Source organism: Armigeres subalbatus, chromosome 3 (assembly GCF_024139115.2).
Source record: "Armigeres subalbatus isolate Guangzhou_Male chromosome 3, GZ_Asu_2, whole genome shotgun sequence".
NCBI classification, from domain to species: domain Eukaryota; kingdom Metazoa; phylum Arthropoda; class Insecta; order Diptera; family Culicidae; genus Armigeres; species Armigeres subalbatus.
In genome coordinates this window covers 306792747-306815001 of record NC_085141.1, presented here as the reverse complement: position 1 = coordinate 306815001, position 22255 = coordinate 306792747, and the positions used below count along the sequence as shown (strand labels likewise).

Sequence of the window (22255 nt, the reverse complement as noted above, 5' to 3'; positions counted from 1 at the left end):
GACTTATGGAGGCTGAAATTGAATTGGGACGACGAGCTTCCTAACGAACAAAACGAACTGTGGACCACATTCCGAGAACAGCTTCCATTGGTTAACGCGCTACGAAAGAAACGGTGTGTAATCACAAGTGAGGCAACAACACTGGAGCTTCACGGATTTTCGGACGCTTCCCAGCGTGCATACGGGGCAGTCTTGTACACTAGGTGCATCTCCCCTAATGGAACTGTGAGCGTTGAGCTAGTTTGCAGCAAATCGAGAGTGGCTCCCTTGAAGCCAATGACTATTCCTCGTCTGGAATTATGCGGAACACTGCTTCTGGCACGTTTGGTGGAGAAAACGATTTCGGCGATGAAAATACCTTTCTCGAAAGTGACACTCCACACTGACTCACAAGTATGTTTGAGTTGGTTTGCAAAGTCACCGCTTGCTTTGAATCAGTTTGTTGCAAATCGTGTTGCTACAATACACGAGCTAACGCAGGACTACAAGTGGTGTTATGTGCGAACGTATGACAATCCTGCCGACATAATTTCCCGTGGTGTACTACCGGCAGAACTATTCGAGATGGAACAGTGGTTCAAAGGTGCACCAACTCTGTGGCTGCAAGACTCTTCTGACAACGTTGAAAGAATTTATTTGGATGACAATGAGCTGCCAGAACTTAAGCCGGCGTTAGTTGCAACTGCCGTACAACGACCAATGTCATTGGACCTGACAAGGATGAGCAGTTTTCGCCGCCTACAACGTGCGTGGGCGTATGTGTTGCGTTTTATCAAAAACGTGCGTACGAAGGTTCGTAACACTTCCGACTTGCAAGTGTGTGAAATCGCTGAAGCAACACAAACTATACTGAAGCTCGTGCAGAAGGAGGCGTTTGATGAGATTTTCGATGCTATGGTAAAGGGTAAGCAGTTAAAGCAGTACCGAGGTTTAGCTCTTTTCATCGATAAGGATAGGATCATCAGGGTTGGTGGTCGCCTGAAATATTCATCGATACCCTATGACGGCAAGCATCAAATATTATTGCCAGAAAAGCATCACGTGACTGAAATTCTGGTTCGTCAACTGCACATCGATAATTTTCATGTTGGACAACGAGGATTGTTGGCTATTCTACGCGAACGCCATTGGCCCATCAAAGCAAGGTTGCTAATAAAACGCATCGTCTCCAAATGCTATGTCTGTTTTCGGCACAATCCATCGCCGGTGAACCAGTTCATGGGCGACCTCCCAGACTACAGGATTACACCTTCATCCGTTTTTCGAATACTGGAGTCGATTATGCCGGCCCAGTATATCTCAAGGAAGCTGGTAGGAAGAAAACGCTGTACAAGGCTTATATCGCAGTGTTTATTTGTTTGGCCACCAAGGCCATTCATATTGAGGTAGTATCAAACTTGACCGGAGAAAACTTCATCGCTGCTCTACAACGGTTTATCAGCCGACGTGGTATGGTGAGTAATATGTATTCCGACAATGGAACTACATTTGTTGGTGCGAATCATGAGCTAGCCGAGCTGCGCAGAATATTCGAGGATCAGGCACTTCAACGAAAATTGAACGATTTCTGTACAACCAAAGGAATTGCATGGCACTTCATCCCGCCACGTAGTCCGCATTTCGGTGGTATATGGGAGGCAGGGGTAAAATCCGTCAAACATCATTTGAAGCGTGTCGTCGGTGAGACCAAACTAACGTTCGAAGAAATGACAACATTTCTAGCGCAGTGTGAGGCCATCTTGAACAGTCGTCCATTGATTCCTGTATCGGATGACCCGAACGACATCGAGGTTTTGACCCCATCACACTTCCTTATCGGACGATCAGCTTTGAGCATTCCGGAACCGTCATATGAGGATGTGAAGGTTGGTCGATTGGGACGTTGGCAACATATTCAGTTAATGAAGCAGCATTTCTGGAAGCGCTGGTCAGCTGAGTATTTGCATTATTTGCAATCCAGACCGAAGTGGAATAGTGAAGTTTCGAAAATCGATATTGGCGCCGTAGTCGTACTGAAGGACGATAATGCACCACCGCACCAGTGGCGATTGGGACGCATCGTGGCTACACACCCTGGACAGGATGGCATTGTGCGAGTCGTTACAGTCCGTGCTGACTCAAAGGAGTTTCGACGAGCGGTAGCAAAGGTTTGCTTCCTTCCAAATGTTGATCCGATGGACTCAACGGGGGGAGTATGATGATAAAAATGCATTTACATCGTGCGACCCCCAGTCAGGATCGATCGCCGCTTGCTCTTGGCGCGAAAGGATGTTCGCCCATGTTCGCCGCTTCTTCTAGGCGCGAAAAGAAGGAGAGAGAAAATGTAATAGAATAAGAAGATACAGTTGGAATAAATTTGTCGACCAGTTAAGACGCGTGTTTTTTTGATTCACCAACATATCTCCCGAAAACCAATTCTTTTGAAATATTCAAGAACAGTGGATGAGAACCATATTAGTTTTCAGGTAAATCTGACATGAAGATTATTTACTATTCAGGTCTTCCGCAAATGCCGAAGCTGCAATCACACTAACACAATCTTACTTAAAATGTTTACGTGGATATACAGTCATGTTCACCAAGATTTTTAGTAAAAGTTACGTGAATTTAAGGTGAGCATTACTAACGTCACGTAACAATCGTCATTTGTTCAAGACAGATCAGTTACGTGATTTTTCACGTGAATATGACGTGATGATTTTTTAGAGTGTGGATTTCACGCTCTAGATTTTGTCGGGCAGCTTTTTGAGCACATTCTATGGAAAAATCATGGTTCTAAATCTGTATTGAACGCCACAATGAGGTTTTGACCGTCTTTTTCCTGAGTTGTTCCAATGTGTGACAGCTTCAGATCCAACAACCGCGGTGATGTGCCTTTTGGCGCTTTTCACGGCGGCTTCCCAAATTCCTCCACGATGGGGTGCCGATGGAGGGTTGAAGACCCATTTGATGCCTTGATTAATCTGGTAACGTTCAACAGTCTTATTGTTGGTTACCAACGACCGTTGAAGGTCTTGAAGCCAACGATCGGTGCCATTATCCCGGGTAGAGGTGAATAACAAACAAATAACATAATGATAACAAATTTTGCTATGATATCAGATTTAGTTATTCGTATGTTATTCATAAATAACATAAAATAGCATCCCAACAACAAGTTTTGTAATAATAGTAAAATTAGTTATTTATATGTTATTGTAAGAAAGAGCAGAACAACAAATGAAGAACACATTTTGCAATCATAGCAAAATTTGTTATTCATTTATCATTTGCATTTTGAACATATCAATAATAACTGATTTTGATATTTTCTTTTCTTCAAATATTTTGCTATTGGTTTGTTATTATAATAGCAAAATGAGTTATTTATGAGTTATTTGCTATAGCAATGTATGTTATTATTTTTGCTATTTTAGCAACTATATCAAACAAACTAATATCAGATTTTGCTATTCAGTTATTCATATATTAATAGTAAAATTTGATATTATTTTGGGGATCTGACCAGATTTCATTGGGATACCCACGTCATCACTACTGGATCTGCCGCTTGAAGGTACAGTGAAGTACACCAAACTCGATAGCAGAGCCAGAACGACTATGATGGCAGGAAACAGTTCGATTGTGCAGGCAGGAAGCAGCTAGCGGGACTGAATCGAGTGGTTCGGGGTCTGCCATAGGGCAACAGGCAGTGCGTTCTGGCGTACAGGAACGAAGAGAATGGATCAATTCACAGTGCGATATTACAAGTAACAGGTTGCGCCGAAGGCTGCTAGCATTTAGCAAGTCAAATCTACTCCGGACGCAGGAGTCGAAAACGGCGATGCTCCAATTTCGTCGGAGATCATGATCGTAGGAGTATCCGGACGGGGTAGCCACAAGTTTTTTGAGGAGCGATCCTCGAACTCCCGGAACACATCTGATTCAAACCACTGTGTTTAACTCTATATCAAGACAAGCTCGTGTCAGGACATCGGATAACTCGTCACCGCTCAGGCCAAGAGCCCGATTTTCCCATCGTAATGATTGCTCTAACCGTTCCGAGTTGAACTGCGATATCCTAGATCCTGTATTGACCCGCCTTGTGATTTTATTGGGGGTATAATTGACTATAAGCCGTACTTTTTGATCGTCGCTCGAAGTATACCCATCATGAACCCTCCATTCTTAGCGACTCTACCAGGATAATTACCTCTGGTGTTGGGATTTCCAGTGCACTGCCCAGACATTCTAAGTCATCTGCTCTGCTATTTCAAACCAGTTAGTGTTCCATCTAGGAGGACAGTAGCAGCTACAAAAGTAAACACCGTTTACTTTGGCTATCACGAAACCATCATCGTCCGGAGATGAAACTATTTCCTGGCATGGATACTTCCCGCATGTTCAGCTTCTCATCTCCGGCATAGCCTATTCCGATCTGGACCCCTACAGTCATAAGACTTATGTCCAAAATCAAAGCACTTAAAGCAGACCTGAGTTCGTTGGTTTTTGCTGATCGTGCATACTGACCTTCAACTTGGCCTCGTCCAGCACCTTCTTGACAACAGCCAAGGGTACTTGGAATGTAGCAACCTACGTTTCCGCTCTTTGACCTTTGATCTCTCAGTGCAGCAACCAGGTCTCCGGCTTCGGTTATTTCATCCAGGACCGACACTGGACTACTTCTAGGCCTTAACCTGCATCCCATTAGTCAGCTCCAGCGCCAAAGTTGACAAACTTTTTATATGCAGCACTTTTGCGCAGCATCCCGCTTCATGGCGCGAATCATCTCACCCTTCTGCGTCCTGCAGATGCAGTTGACATCCTCACCCAAGCCAGCGAGTTTTTCATCGCTTCTCATGGTCTTCTATACATCGGCGTACCTTTTGCCCTCGGATTTGACAATAATTGAATCGCCTCTGTCCCTTCGACTACAGCCATTGGAAGATGCGCCCTTTCGCATACGGGCGTCACTCTTCATGGCCACCGCTCCTATCTCTCTTAAAGCCGTTTTATTTGCGGCTTCCTTTTCCGCTCGTTTCGCATTTTTGGACTTCACGACCTCCCTCCATGGAAGGCCATCTTCCCTGCGAACATCAGCACACTTTTTTGGTAAAGACACTTGCCCCAGCCGATCCTTAAGGTCAGCAATTTCATCGTGCCACAGTGGACGACATCAAAAGGCGAAAGATGCAGCAGTTCTGGTAAATCGAGAAAATGACGATTTGCTTCCAAGCTCTCTATCGAAGGATTGGCATGCAAAGTCCACCTTCTGTCCTCCTATCAACGAGATGACGGTTTCAATATTGCAACTCCGATTATTATTCCGCAAACCCGATCTACAGTCGCAGTATGTGGGGTTCCTCCGGGAGTACGAAGATCTTGGGAACTGCCATCTGCCATGAAGTAAATGAAGTCGACAATCTACCGAACCAACTGGTGAACTACATGGCGCATGGTTACCATCAAGTTTCACAATGAAATGCCTTCAGGGCGAGCTGTTTTCGATGCTAGAGCCAAATTATACCTCGCAGAGTTGTCCCTGAACGATGTGCTTCAAGTCGGACCTGTATGGTACATAAAAAACCGCATTCATCGTCCTCGTTTCCGAAAACTCAAAATAGCGTTTGCCGGAGGTGTATCTAAAATGTACCGCCAGGTACTCATGCAAAAAAAACATCGACGATCCCTACGCATATTTTGGAGTTATAACCGCTCCCATAGGAATGTTTAAGAAAAGAATTAATATATACACTGAGGATACTGGACGTAAGACCAAACTTATGAGAATGTTATTGAACTATAAAAAGGCCACTAGGGGAGGACGGGGCAAGAAGAGTACCCCAAAATTCTACCGCTATTATGCTATTTTTCTCTAAATAATCACGCACTGTTCAATTAGTCCAAAAACTTTACTTGTGTCAGTAGCAAGTTCAATCGATGATAAACAGTATATTGTTAGGCGCTGGTCGATTACTGCTTTCCTGATACATTTTATCAAATGATAGAATTTGACGTTTGCCTGTGATAATTTCCTAAATAGCCTTCAGCTTTAAATAGGAAAGGTGCTTTTACATAAAATAATAAATTATAATCACATACAAACTACTTACTGTCGTTTTCCTTTGGCCGTGGAGGGGACGATTTCGATTTCTTCTTGGCGTCGGATCCGGCGGTGCTGCCGCTACTGCTGCTGTCGGCATCCCCACCGGAGTGGTTACTGGCTGTTTCGGATTTCTCCACTGCGGCGGCTTGCGATATTTGGGCTTTCCGAGCAGCCAGTGCCGCGCGGTTGCATCCCTTGCGACGTCGATTAGCCCGACGGTACTTCATCCGTTTCTTCGCCTGCAGCCAGATGTAGTCGTTGGTACAGTTGAGAATATGTGCGTACAGGACCAGCGTGTTGACGCACTCTTTGTCGCATTTGGAGCACCGAACCGGCAGAGATTCCGCCGGGTAGTTGGTAAAGGAGGTCGTGTAATCGTTACCGGCCGAGAGGAGCGCGTCCAGGGCCGATCGTGAGGACATGGAAGAACCGCTACTGGTGGCCGTGTTGGCCGATATCGACAGGATAGATGAGGAAGAGGTGGTTGTTGAGAACGAGGTAGCCTCGTTCGAGGAGGAATCTTCGCTTTTGATTTCAGTGATGGTGGCAGTCGACTCGGAGGATGGTTGCCGAATTGGCGGGAATCGTCGTTCAAAAGTTGGAAGGTAGGACGAAAGGCGTGAATAGTGAATACGGTGCATAGTGAGGGCCGAGAGCGGGATGAAGAAATGTTTGAACAGCTGCTTCTCAATAAGCTCCCTGCCGACGATTTCGTAGTAGGTGGAGTAGACGTATGGATGGCGGAAAGTTTTGTGTTCTTCCATCTGTTTGAGTGAGTTGAACTTATCCCCGCAGCAGTAGCAGATATAGCATCGAGGACGCGCCCATTCGCCGCTGAGAACTACTTGTTTGCGATTGCTGGAATCGGCTAGTCGTAGCAGCTGCAAAGTGGAGATGAACTCCTCATCGATTGTGTTCGAGTGTTGGTTTTCCAACAAATACTGGTCGGAGTACTCTTCGCCTTCCTCGGATAATTCCGCTTCGAGTTTAATAATACTTTGATCGTGCTGTTCCAAATTGATTTGTGGCAAAAGACGAGAGTCTAGGATGCGATTCAATTCATCGACTTGTTTCCGTTGCTCCTGTCGGAGGGAATCACCAACGTCGGAGATGTAACTGCTTGGGTTGCATATGTTCCGACAATTCCGAATCAGTTCGTGCTTAGTTCGCATTGTCAACTGGGTCCACATATCCAACTTGGATAGGTCCCGCTGCCCGAGAACCGGTTGTTTGACTTTCTTAACAATTTTGCCATTCTCGTTGACATACTTGTACTTCTTGACAAAGTCCCATTTCCATTTCCAAGAATTCTTTGTGATGGGTTTCTTTATTTTGGTCAATGGCAGGAGATCGGTCCCGAACTGCTCGATGGTGAGCAGCGTGGGGAAAACTGTCATTGCCGGCAGGTTCGTGGCCTCATGAATTTTGCTTTCGGCTTCTTGTGGACTCTTAACCACGATAGAACGAATCGCCGGGGCCGAAGTAATCGGACTCATGGGAGATGGCGCATTTGGCGTCGATGCTTCCAGCTTTCCATCCAGATGGCAGCTGAGATTTTGACGGACATTTGCGTTGACGTTCTCGTAAAAATCGTCATCATACGTGCTAACGATGTCATTTTTACCCCCGCGTGAGACTACGAAATCAGTCTCTGAAGTTCCGCTTGGATTGTTCAGCGTGGAGCGAATGGTTTTTAATTTTGTGATTTTGTTGTAGTGATTGTCCGGCTGGGAAGATGATGTTCCAGAGAGGGAAGATGAACAACTGGCACTGTCTGCGGGGGCTTTCCGCCGGTTCTTGGTGCTCGCGCCCCGTCGACCTTGCCGAGCTGTTCGATGCTGCGCGATTCCGAGTCGGTACAGTGTTGGTTCCGTGGTGCGCATAAGCATTTTGTCGGATTTTTTCAACACTTTTGATTTGGAGGATCCAGATGGTGCGGTTACCGATCTGGCAGAGGTCCTTCCCGAACTTCGAAGCCGATTGGAAGAATTGTTGACCATGCCAAGCACAGCCGAAAGAGAATCTACTTCTTCAATATTTTCGATGGTGAGATTCTTGATGGCCTCTGTATCGAAATCTACCTGAATTGTGAGAGGCGTGGTAATGATGTCGCAGTTTTTCGTCTTGTTGAGATTGAAGCTTTTTAAGGCTGCTTTCGACTTGGGCCTAGTGCGTGTTTCTGGAGTGCTGGTAGCAGGTTGATGCAATGATTCCATATGAGCATCTCGTGATTCATCGCTCGGAAAACGTAACGCACACCTTTCGCAGGCGAAGTAACGATCGGAATGTTGATCGACTAAATGTTTGAAAAGCTGAGAGAGATCTTCCGAGGCAAGGTTGAGAATTTTTCCTTTGCTGCAATAGCTGCAATTGGGGAATGCTCCATCGTTTACGGCTGGTACCACGCGGCTACTGCTCCGACGATCTTTAGGTATCCGATGAACCCGATCGGTGTGTTTGGCCATTAATGTTTGGCTGGCAAATGTGCGATCGCAATACAAACAGAGCAATTTGTACGTCGGACTGGGGCTGGTGCTGGTGCCGGATTCACTCTCGGCAGGACTTTTCAAAATGTTCAACGCCCCTAGAATCGCTTGTAGTCGATCTAGAGGCAATCGACAAACGACCCCAGATTCATGTTGATCCTCGCAGGAAGGGGTTCCCGGAGTAGTTGATGGCACTTTGAAACAGTCCTCGCTTGCTGGAAGTTTGATATCCGGTCCTGATTCCAGATCGGCCGCCGAAGATAGTGATGATGAGGATGACGATGATGCAGACGATGACGACGATGATAGACTGTCGTTCCGGATTGAGGTCAAACGTGTTGATGTTCTCCTAAACGAAGGAGGTTGGTGTTGCTGCGGAGGGCGCTGCTTTGAGGTTGGCATTGTTGCACCTTTCGAAGAAGTGGAACTGGTCTGTGACGATTGGCTATGATCGTCACCGCACGGTTCCGACACTTCCGGAAAGGGCTGATCAGCAGCACCCGATGATGATGACGGCTGTTGCACGAGTTTCGTCTGAAATTGAAAAACACCAATAATTTGATCTGCATTAGTAAGGTACTAATATTTGTAAGAGGTAGAGGTTGTAACGTAAGATATTTTTTTTTAGTTGTTCAACACCCTTCCCCATAACTCCCGATATTAAGTAATGGTAATAAGCTCTTACGGCTTTACATGTTGCAGGTCAAATTTTTACAATAATTTTCGACACATATTAATGATGACTATATATATTCTAAGCCAAGTTACCATTTTTGCATTCGTATATCATGAGGCTAACACGATGATACTTTTATGTCCAGGGAAGTCGAGACTATTTCCAAATAGCCTTGACCGGCACCGGGTATCCAACACAATCACCCTCAGCATGGTCTTGCTTTATAGCCGCGCATCTTACCGCTAGGCTGCTTATCAATGTCAAGAAAATGCTTGGTACAGGATGACCTGTGCGCCGATTGAAATTTTATCGGCGGCGGAGTGATAGATCATTGTAATGCGTTTTCCAATTAGGACTCTTTTATTATTTGTTTTACGTAAATTTTTATTTTTTAAATCTTTTATTATTTTTGGTGTTGCATTGTTGCCCGCTTGCAAGGCAGTGGCAAATAACATTCTTTGAAAGGCCCGTTGTCTGCCGAATCCCGATTAAAATGGCTCGCGCGCGCCGGAAAGCGGCTTTCTTATATGTAATGAAGTAATTCCATTAGCCCCGCCCCTTCATTAAACGTTATGAGTGCACATTATATTTACACCCATCTCAGATCACAAAGGGGCGGGGCTAACGAGCTTAATTTATTGAATACAAGAAAGCTGCTTTCCGGCACGCGCCAGCCATTTTGATCGGGATTCCGCCACAAGCGGTTCAACAAGATTTGATGCAGCGGAGCGGTCAGAGCAGCACGAAGAAAGGAGTATGTAGCACCAGTGACAATGCTGAAAATTTATTCCAAATGTTGGAGGCTTCGCGAAAAATCATCGAGTGTCGGTCGGACAGTTTCAACGCAAGGTGCCGTGAGTTTTGCACTTTGAAGAAAGTTTAGTTCGAATAGTCGGATCAACCTTCTTTTGTATAAAATCGATGAAGATGCTACCTCAGTAGAAACTATCTCCAGCAACAACCCATCGGCGAATGTCGCTCGGACAGACAGATACCAAGTCTTGAGTCAAATTTCTGTTGTTATTCTTCACTGCAATACGCATCTTAGATAACCAACAGCTCACAACCAAATTCAGATCCTTGCGAGAAAATTTCATGAGATTCTTAGAATTAATTCTCCGAAAGGTCCGTTGTCTGCGGAATCCCGATCAAAATGGCTCGCGCGCGTTGAAAAGCAGATTTCTTATATCTAATGAAGTAATTCCATTAGCCCCGCCCCTTCATCAATCGTTATGAGTGCACATTATATTTACACCCATATCAGATCCTAAAGGGGCGGGGCTAACGGGCTTAATTTATTGAATACAAGAAAGCTGCTTTCCGGCTCACGCAAGCCATTTTGATCGGGATTCCGCAAAGAGCGATTCGACAAAATTTGATGCAGCGGAGCGGACACAGCAGCACAAAGGAGTGGGTAGCAGTGGCAATGCTGAAAATTTATTCCAAATGGTGGAGGCTTAGCTAAAAATCATCGAGTGTAATTAATTATGTGTAATTAATTCTGATATGCAGAGTAACCTCAAAGACCTTGACGAGCGCTCCTCTACGGTAGGTCCTATTTAGTCATCAACGACAATACACTCAAATCATTAATCAGTTAAAAATATATTCATTTTTATGGAGAAACATAAATTCAGATTCGTATCACTAAGCTGTTTTGTTTGCATCGACATTACTATTTTGAATTTTCCAACCTGATGCAAATCCTGATAAGTCTAAATAGTTCTCCACTCCCAATTGAAAACATTCTGAATTGAATGTCTCTAAAATATAAGAATGATCTATTGGGATTCATGATTTCTCAATTTCAATCTATATTACAACCTATCCTATCCTATCTGTGACCACGCTTTGGCTTCGCTACTTCCAGTTGACGAGAAATTGGTTAATTTCCCGACCCCTTGGCAAGTGCTTATGAGGCCTAGCGGATACTCTATGTTTAAAGAGCTATACCTGATAAGTATGCAGGGACATACGTTCAGGGGCTCAGGCTGCAAATTAGCCGATCCACTGTGAATCGTTAGAGGCGCACTGAAGTGCTCCAAATGTGATATGATACACAGATGAATATTATCTTCAGTAGGGGAGACTGGGTAGACTTGATCCCCTTTTCTGATTTCCGATGTATCACAGCCAAAAATAAATAAACATACGCAATTTCCACACAGACTCTCTAAGAAATATAGTATTTAACTTTACTGATGTATGACAGTCCTTAAATTATTGTTGTTTTTGATACACAATCGATTTTTTGGAGTGCTGTCAAAAATCGACTTTTAAAATATTCGGGAGAAATTGATTCCTTTCCAAGAATTTGCTTTGATAAAATTAGAAAGGTGCCCTCAGATTTTTTAAATATTTTTTCATCAAAATACGCGGAATTTTAGAATTGTTATGCGTATACGTGAACGATTTTTGTTATTGAATTCGACAGCACATGCAATTTTAAAATTTGGGGAGACTTGATCCTCTTTTTATGATATCTACGCAATAAATAATTTTTCCTGACAACCCTTCATTAAATCTGTCAAATCTACAAAAAAATTAGAAGCCTGAGAATAGATTTATATTTTTTTGAATTTTTTCGCCAAATTTTTGTATGGGTGACTAATGGGGGATCAAGTGTCCCCATTCTTCTTCTTCTTCTTCTTATTGGCATTACATCCACACACTGGGACAGAGCCGCCTCGTAGCTTAGTGTTCATTAAGCGCTTCCACAGTTATTAACTGCGAGGTTTCTAAGCCAAGTTTACCATTTTTGCATTTGTATATCATTAGGCTAACACGATGATACTTTTATGCCCAGAGAAGTCGAGACAATTTCCAATCCGAAAATTGCCTAGACCGGCACCGGGAATCGAACCCAGCCACCCTCAGCATGGTCTTGCTTTGTAGCCGCGCGTCTTACCGCACGGCTAAGGAGGGCCCCATATTGAGGCAATAACTTCAAATCCAAATAAGGTACCCCGGGGCAAGTGAAAATACAGGGTAAGTGGGTACTATGACTGCAGGTGAATCGATGAACGTTTTTGATGGTAACAATGTTCTAGAAAGATGAAGCAGAACTATCAACGAATTCACCCGACACAAAAATATTTGGAATCAAACCCATTTAAGGCACCATACTAGTGCTATTGCTTGATCATGACTTTAAACTACCGAGAAAATCCATTACTTTTATTTTATTTCAATGGATTTCAAACTAAATAGTCGTTTCTAAATTTATCATTGATGTGGAAAGTGAATGTTTTGAGCAATTAAATAATTGTGTGACATCGAAAACGATTTGAAATTTTTAATTATAGCCAAAATCTGCAATTTTCATTTGGCCTTGAGTTTTGACATACTTCCGAAAAGCTATTTTAACTGTTTTTAGATGGTTGTCTAATAACTTCGTTATTCATATATCATATGGATCTGAATCAGTTGCAGTTTGATTTCGATGTTAAAAGTATTGTACAGGTAATTACCAAATGTGTATTTTGCATTCTGTAAATTATCTCCCGCATGAAGAAGAGCAATGGCTATAACTATGATGCGATATTTTTCCGTTCACACTGCAAATAATCTTTTATTCTACAACAGGTCAACAGGATTTGTCTTGTGTTTTGTTATTTTCAAACTTCGCATCAGATTCTTAGATAAATAAAGTGCGTAACACATAAATTGGTAACTTTGTTCTGTTACAAATTAAAAACACTGCGCATCGCCTGAATAAAAACTTTTCTTCTGAAGTACTGATTTATATAATAATTTGTGTTCTAAACAGAGAAATATTTATTTATACGAAAAGTAAATAAAGTTTTGCTTATCCTTGCCTCCTAAAACATTTTGTACAAAAGTAAGCTGGTGAAAAACAAGACAACTGTCAAATAAACAGTAAATCGGCTGTTGTCTTGTTTTCATATCTGCTAACATTATGGTAGATCCAGTTGGGAACCGAACTGAGCTCTCGCGACAATCGCATTTTCCCCCATTTCCAGATGTCGCAACTGCATCTTGAGTAGTGCGCATCTATGCCATAGCTGTGCGCCATCATGCGCACCACTCGCGATGCAGTTGCGACATTCGGAAATGGGAAAAAATGCGATTGTCGCGAGAGCTCAGTTCGGTTTTCAACTGGATCTACAATATAATCTTGTAAAAATAAAATCCGACATGCAGCCAATCTCTATCCATGATCTGAAAATACTTATACTCAGAAATAACATGAACAGTATATCTACATTCCTCAAAATAGTTTCGTTCTACAGTAGAAAACAGAATAGGTCCCACTTACCCCGTTTGAAGGGGTAAGTGGGTCCTGAAGGTAAATTTATTTCTAGCACTACAAAAAAAAAATTGTAATTGAATAAAGGGCTTCCAACACCTCTGCACTTCAACAATGGAAGCATTTAATGATGTATCCGTGGTTAATGTTCTTTAATACCCTGTTTTCTAAGTATGCGTTAACAATGTTGCTGAACTAGTGTTTTTTAGGTCCCACTTGCCCCGGGGTACCTTATCCTAAAACTTTGATGGAATGTTAACATTTTCATCACTGCAGATCATTAACCATATATATCAGGACCGCTTTGCGATTTGGGCGTAACTTATTTTGTAACCAAACACTGGAAGGCGAATTCCTGCTAAAACAAGCATTTTATTAGGAAACCACGGTATGGATCCGATAGATTAAGCTTTCCTCTACCAGATAAGGGAATTAGTTTAGGATGAAAACGCTTGCATTCTCCGTAATTCATGAAGCAATGTTTGTTTACAAAATAAGTTACGCCCAAATCGCAAATCAGTCCCGATATGGCTTTGTGCTGTGAAAAAACGAAAGCATTTAGTCATTGTTATGAAAAGTTGTTCAAATTTTGCTTGGCCAATAAAAAAATCTTTAGGAAGGTCAAAACATACAAACCGTCCTGCAGAATAAATAAGGTTGTCAATCCAAAAAATAACTCACCACATAAAGGTCATTTTCCTAGAGGATCTATACTAAAAAATACGCTAGAACAAAACTACTTTACTGCCCATAAATCCATAACAGTCCCATGTTTGCTTGATTTCCTATCTACATGGGACTGTTATAAATTTATGGGCAGTTTAGTCCTCGATAAAACAGGGGGTGATCAAGTCTCCCCATGGATCAAGTCTACCCACCTTCCCCTACCGTTACACCGTGACCTTGGCTAGGGAAATAGAATGATGGTTCATATTAATGACAATTATATTTTTGCTGATGAGCAATTTGGTTTTCGCTCATCAGTTATTAAGAGTTGCGAATTTAATTCGACAAATCTGATGGATATTCGACTGTGGTTGCTTCTCTTGATATAGAGAAAGCATTTGACAGTGTTTGGCATGAAGGTTTGATTCTAAGATTGAGGAATTTTAATTTTCCTCTGTACATTATTAAACTGATCCAAAGTTATTTATCAGATTGCTCCATGCAGGTGAACTATCAGAATTCGAAATCTGATCGAGCTGATGTTTCCTAAAGCAGCATACTGTGGCCCATATTGTATAACATTTTTACTTCTGATTTACCACCACATTGTCAAACATCTTTGTTTGCAGATGACACGGGCCTCTCAGCCAAAGGGCGAAGCCTTCGTGTCATTTGTAGTAGATTTTTGGGTATTTTGTTCACTTACTTACAAAAATGGCAAATTTCCCCGAATGCTTCCAAAACTCAGCTTATATTTTTTTCACATAAGCCGAGAGCTTCTTATTTAAAACCTTCTCGCAGACATATTGTCACTATGAATGGGGTTCCAATTAATTGGTCTAGCGAAGCTAAATATTTAGGACTTCTGCTAGATCAGCGGTTCTCAACCTTTTTCTTGAGAGGTACCCCTTCGAACTTTTGCATTCATTGAGGTACCCCATATTTTCATCGTCGAAATCAAAATAAGCGTAACTAATAACTTCATTATTCACATGGTTTCTATCCAAAAAGTTGATTAAAGTTTTAGTTGTATCAGCACAATTAGCACATCAATCTTCCAAGCCTCTTGAAAGGACGCTTCCGAGCCTTTTGAAAGGAGGTTTTTGACCCTCTTGAAAGGAAGGCTCCTAATAATCTTGAAAGGAGGCTTTCAAGCCCCAAACAAAGGCTTACGAGTCTTTTGAAATGAGGCTTCCGTGCTTCTTGATAGGGGCTTCCGAGCCTCTTGAAAGAAAGCTTCCGAACCTCTTGAAAGGAGCCTAGGCCCCTGAACCCTTTGGAAGGAGGTCTCTAAAGCTCTTGAAAGAAGGCTTCTGAGAATCTTGAAATGCTTCCAAGCTTTAAAAAGAGACTTACGAGTCTCTTGAAATAAGGTTTCCGTGCTTCTTGAACGGGCCTTCCGAGCCTCTTGGTAGAAGGCTTTCAAGCAGGAACGGGAATGGTTGACATTTATTTTTACCATTCATTCTTCCATGCAATAACAGAAAAACAAAACCACGGCAGCCGCAGCAGCAGCCACGCCAAGCAGACGACAGTCAGCTCATGTTTTTTTTAATTTTCTCTCCTCACAATTAATGTTTTCGTACAATAATTTCATAACGTAGGAAAAAACGGTGGGAAATATTCATTTCATTACTCCTTGCTTATTTTAGAGGTAAGAACGAATAAATAAGTACCTACGGATAGCACACCTTCTAGGCTTTGCGCCACATGTAATTAAACTCAATTCTGTGCTGAGCGCAATCAGCCGAAACAAAAAACACGCACGAGCCGAAACAAAAAATCTCCTGCAAATGCTGACCGCATGCCGGAACGACTCTAACGTAGCAGCAAACAAACAGTTTGTCTCATCGGCAAAAAAATGTCACGATGTCGCGTACATTTTTTTGGCAAACTGTTTCGGCTTGTTTGGAGCATGAAATTTGACTGGATAAAATGTAAATACACCCGATTCTGTTTTTACACGGATTTTTTTTTACACAGCCGTGTAAAAAAAATCCCATACAAAATTTTTGCAAAGTTGCTCCATTTTGCATGATTCGTCGAGAAATCATAAAACTTTTTTTACACGGATTTTCCAATTTTGAACTGAAAACTTTTTTTTACACGGAACGCATCCCCCGTGTAAAAAAAGAATCGGGTGTATTCGCATAATCAGAGTGTTTTAATGTACATTTACCAACACTGCTTTCAAGCCTGTTAAAAAGAGAGTTCCGAGACTCTTGAAAAGAGAAACCATTCGGAAAGAGGCCTCTAAGGCTCTTGAAAGGAGGCTTTCGAACCTCCTGAAAGAAGGCTGTCGACCCTCTTGAAAGGATGCTTCCGAGACTCTTGAAAGAAGGCTTCTGAGAATCTTAAAAGAAGGCTTCCAAGCCTTTTAAGAAGAGGCCAGGGATTGAATCCAAAAGAGAATGAAAAGTCTCTCACTTATCATCTCTGTATACATATACGATGTGTAGCATACCGTGAGAGACTTTTTTCGCAAGCTGTCATGGTAAAGAACTAATTCGGGAGGCTATACCCCATGATGAATTTCTTTTAGAAAGCTTAAAACTGGTTCTAATGATGCATTTCAACTTGTTCTACACTGCTGTACGGTTACTAACACAGAATGAGCGAGAAAAAGCGAAAATCATCACTTCTCTGTGGGGGCTGCCTATTCTGTTTTTTTCGCACTTGTATACAAGTTTGATAAATTTGTTATCATGGCTTGTTATGATTCGGAACAGTTTTTGCCTTTCTTTTATCGTTGTTCGTTATCTTTTGAGAGCATTTTCTGCAAAACCCTGGAAGAGGCTTAAGAGTCTCTTGAAATGAGGCTTTCGAGATTCTTGAAAGGGAATTCATAGGGTCATGGTAAAAGATTTCTTACACTCTGTCGTGTTCGGAGGAGACGGCTTCATCCGAATCAGCCGTCTCCAGCTGCTGCCCGATGCGCAGAAGCTCGGAAGCTTTACTTCTTTTTGCGAAATATATCGATTGTACGACATTTCGCGGTAAAACATTCCGCGGTTAACCATTTCGCGGTGTACCAGTTCGCGGTCTACCATTTCGCGTTCAGTATCATATCGCGGTTTAACATTTCGCGGTTTATATTATTTGGCGGTATACCATTCCGCGGTTAGTACTATTTCGCGGTGAAACTTTTCGCGGTCAATACCAAATTGGCAGGTACCAAATTTGCAGGTTTAATTTTACTAATGTTACAAGTAGTTAAATAATGTGTTCTTTAGCTTTGTAAAGCCTCAAATTCACCAAATTATTATGTAAAGTGAATAATCATTGAGTTTACACCAGACTAATATAAATTCAAATCCCAACAAAAAAAAATGTTTTGAAGCAAAACATATTTGCAAATACGACTACCGCCACCGCACCGGGAGTGACAATGGGTCTGGGGGTGAGAATGGGTCATCGCTTTCGCCGACAGTCAGGAGGTCGAAGAGCAAAATCGTCTAAAAAGGTCTCCTTTCTTTTAATCTTCTTGCCCTCAGATGCATTCAATCCAATCTACAAGCATTCTAAGTGGTTGAAACAGTGACCCATTCTCACCCCCATTTGACCCATTGTCACCCCCGATGACGGTATGCAAAGAATGCGAAACAACACACTTTGCCTTATACCGGGCAAATGCAAACATTTAAAGAAGGCGAAACAACAGATTTTTCGTTATACCGGGCAAATGCAAACATTTGAAGAAAGCAAATCAACACACTTTGCTTTATACCGGGCGAATGCAAATATTTAAAGAACGTAAAACATCACAATTTGCCTTATACCGGGCAAATGCGAACATTTAAAGAATACGAAACAGCACATATTGTCTTATATGGCAAATGCGAACATTTGAAGAAGACAGCACATGATATTTAGCCTAATACCGGCTAACGTTTAAGGAAGATACTTTTTGCCTTATGAATAATTTTCTGTCATTCCATCTTCTGAATTCTACCAGAATATCATAGCCTTTTAAGGTATTAAGACAGCGACCTTTATCATATGATAGAGTGTATCTTGATGACAAAGTTCACTCATCTAATATCGACAATAATGTATAATGTCCGTAACCGCATAGTTTGCTGGGTTTCCTATTCATATGGGACAGTTATGCGATTACAGGCAGTATATGTCTTTTGAAAATAACATAAAATAATGCGTAAAAGAAAAGAGAAAAATACTTGAAAGAGAAACGCAATGAAAGAAACGGCCATAAGAAGAAAATTAAAAGTTGGTAGAAAAGAATGACAAACTCTTAAAAATACAAAAAAAAGTTAAAATGATAAGCTAAGCTTGAATACCGCGAAACGGAGCACCGCGAAATAATATATACCGCGAAACGGAATACCGCCAAATTGTATAAACCGCGAAACAGATTACCGCCAAATGATACAGACCGCGAAATGGTACACCGCGAAATGGTACACCGCGAAATGGTTAACCGCGGAATGTTTTACCGCGAAATGTCGGACAACCAATATATCACAAAATTGAAGACTAACTCCGCCAATTTGTCACTCACACATCTGGCACTCATGTGAAATGTATATGCCCTCTTATTCAGTTTATGTTATATGTTTCATCATACCCGTCTCAATCCCTACACACTCTTGAAAGAAAGCTTCCAAGCCTCTTAAAAGAATGGCTCTAAGGCTCTTGAAAAAGGCTTCTGAATCTTTTGAAAGGAGCCTTTCGACCCTCATGAAAGGATGCTTTCGAGCTTCTTGAAAGGGGCTTACGAGCCTATTGAAAGAAGGCTTCCGAGTATTTTGTAAGGAGGTATCTGAACCATTTGAAAGGGGCCTCTAAGAATCTTGAAAGGAGACCTCTGAGCCTCATTGAAGAGAAGCATCACATAACCTCCTGAAAGATGGCTCTTGATATTCTTCAAAGGAGGCTTTTGATCCTCTTGAAGAAGGCTTTTGAGAATCTTGAATGGAGGCTTCCAAGCCTTTTAAAAAAAGCGTCCGGGTCCCTTAACCTTCTGTCTGTGCTCCACAATACTTACGTTGTCTGTGCTCTGGGGTCATATTGACCCCAAATTGAAATTGCTATAACTTTTTTATTGTTTGGCCAATTTTTTGGGCTGTTTCGAAAGATAATTTAATCATCTTTCAGTATGTTACCTAAGATTAGTCATAGGTGGGCGGGTACCTCGCAGGGAGGGGTTTCCGTAAAAAAGGGTACAAAAACAGTGGTTTTTAGGCTTATTTTGCTTTTATCTGAAAATCCTACCCATTTTAAGCTGCAGATTTTCAAAAAGATTATGCAGACAGGCGTGTGCTGTGGCATGAGGCATTGATTAGTTTAGAATTTGTCCGGTAGGTGATGGCATATATGAAAATATATGGTTAAACAAAGACAGCATGCAAACGAAAGCAGAAAATCAAAATACCCAATACCTATACCTGCTCTCGTGAAGCGATGCTCCCGACTCCCGAGAGATTTCTTTTCCCAAAACGTAAACATTGCGTTAGGTGGGAATGCCGCAAAAACGCACCAACGGAGAAATTCAATTGTAAACCTTATTTTAGACAATTACCTACGTCCTACTTGCTTATTTTTTTGCATGAACAGTTAGAACTCTGCCTCCTATCTTACATTATTACGTCAAGATAAGATACGCGGCAAACAATGATGTTTTTAGTTTAGTAAGCGCGTATGATACCACTCCTCTCTATATCGACATAAGTAGATTTTGGTAAGCTTAATTGAATCTGATTATTTTATTTCATATTCGGGATGTCAAAATATCAAAACTTTCATTTTTTGTTTCGTTGAACAGGTAAAAAGTGAGGTTACGAGACGCCACTGGGAAGCTGATAATATCTATCTCCAAGTGTCTGGCTGGGGGGCCCTCCTTAGCCGTGCGGTAAGACGCGCGGCTACAAAGCAAAATCATGCTGAGGGTGGCTGGGTTCGATTCCCGGTGCCGGTCTAGGCAATTTTCGGATTGGAAATTGTCTCGACTTCCCTGGGCTTAAAAGTATCATCGTGCTAGCCTCATGATATACGAATGCAAAAATGGTAACCTGGCTTAGAAACCTCGCAGTTAATAACTGTGGAAGTGCTTAATGAACACTAAGCTGCGAGGCGGCTCTGTCCCAGTGTGGGGATGTAATGCCAATAAGAAGAAGTGTCTGGCTGTGACCGAGACACTTTCTTTCCACCTTTTAGGCCACTCTTGCCCAAGTCTAGAAAATAATAATGCTGTCCAATGAGCAGCTCGAAGTAGCTCGAAGTTGTTCCTGTCACGCTCATGCCCGTTTGTTGACAAAAAAGAACGAGCAGGACGGGAACAACTTCGAGCTGCTCATTGGACAGCACTAATAATAATACTGAATTTAGCCAAACATACTACATCCTCCTAGGAGGTATTACCTTCCTTATTTCAAAAAATAATAATCGAAAAAGACCACCGCTAGGTTAATAAAACTCTTTTTTTTTATACTAAACTTGACGTAGACTAAACTTGTACATACTACAGGCTAACGTATTACATGTTCAATAAATACAAATACAAAAACTAAATCTGAAGTAGATTTTCGATGTAGCTGAAAGCACCGGATCAGGACGAAAGTTGCATCTACACATTGCTCGTCACTTTCTTTGAAAAGTAGACGGTTTCATTGCTGGGTAGGTACTTTGTTGTTCCGGGACAAAGTAATGTCCGATCTTAGGTTTCGTAAAAATACGAGCAAAATTTTCGGTAAACCTAAACTAGAAATATAGGGTGATTTCTGTTGTTTTTCGTATTTAAAATATAAAATTATTTCATATTCCGACATACGGAAAAATCGATCGAGACAAAAACAAAAGAAAAAACTTCTCACCATTTTCCGTGTGCGGTGCTGCTGCCTGCTGGTGGTTCGGTTCAAGTGGCTCCTCTTCTCTCGCGCTGCTTCAGAGGCGATGTGGGACACCCAGGTTCAGCTCATTGCTGCCCCCACGGATTCCTGTTCCGGGTTTCACTATTTCAATTATATTCCTTCACAAAATGTTCCCGTTTTTCGTATGGAAAACCTTCCCAGTAACCAATCCCCAGAAATAGGGAAGAAAAATTAAAACAAACACAAATCGATACCAGCAGGAAGACACTGCGCTGAGTTTCACTTTTCCTTTCGTGCTGCGACTTCTGCTGAACCCAGCACCACAAAAAAGACACCAATTTTCCATCCACTTTTGGGGCACAATTTATGTCCTATTTCTTGGCCCCGGACCGCGATCTTCTAGCGCAGTCGCTTCTCCAGCACTTCAACTTCACTTTTACGCTAACAGATCACTGAATTTAATCCTTGGTTTTGCACTATTTTCCGATTTTTGTTACGACGGTCGACGACGAGGAACAGCGAACAACGGTGGCCATCTTGCTTTTTATGTGGCTGTGTGAGTGCCGTTTTTGACACCCAACAAAAAAAATTCTCTCCGAGAACGGTGATTTTTCTCTCCGACACAAAACACAAATGATGCCCTCTCGTTCACACACTTTCCGCGGTTGCCTTTTCGCTCCTCCATTCAAACTTCTATTTTTGCACATCCGTCACTTTTGCGCGAAGTGAAAAATGTCAAAAAAATATAAATTTTGTTTACAGCGGTATTCAAATTTTGTGAGGGTCCGTAATAAATCACGTAACGCTGTAGAGAGCAGAAGGAAAAGATATTTTAGGCTTTGGTTCGATTCGTGAATTAAAATCGAATTAAACTTAAAAGTGACAATTCGGAAATTATTAAATCCCCCGCTCATAAGAATGGCTGGTGCTACCCATCAAGACCAACAAAACATCTATCAAAAATGATTCAATATCTGTCAAAAGTAATTCACGAATCGGACCAAAGCCTTTAGGCTTGTTTGATCTGTATACAGCCCAAATTTTGAGTTGTTCTCGGTCTGGCATCTCTTTCATTCCATCCTTTGATGTCAAAAACAGAGAAAGAAAACCACCCAACGATAGCAGTTCAAGCAGAACTGTGCAATAAAAATCCTATTCGACTAAATGCTGATGTCATATTAGAAATTTGGAGACAGTACTCGTCGATAGAAAAAATCCTTCCGCACGCGATGGCATATGAGCAAA

The 22255-nt window shown here is 42.0% G+C and overlaps 1 protein-coding gene across 1 annotated transcript in view; it reads right to left on the bottom strand.

The window, feature by feature from the left end:
* LOC134225154 (uncharacterized) overlaps window positions 1–21538 on the bottom strand; it is a 48010-nt gene extending 26472 nt beyond the window's left edge. Inside the window, exons 1-2 of the mRNA XM_062704996.1 lie at window positions 21014–21538; window positions 6093–9105 (exon numbers count right to left, since the gene is read on the bottom strand). Coding sequence (XP_062560980.1) covers window positions 6093–9105; window positions 21014–21016 — 3016 coding nt within the window. The 5' untranslated portion in view covers window positions 21017–21538. The remainder of the gene's footprint in view (window positions 1–6092; window positions 9106–21013) is intronic.
* Between the last annotated feature and the right edge of the window lie 717 nt (window positions 21539–22255).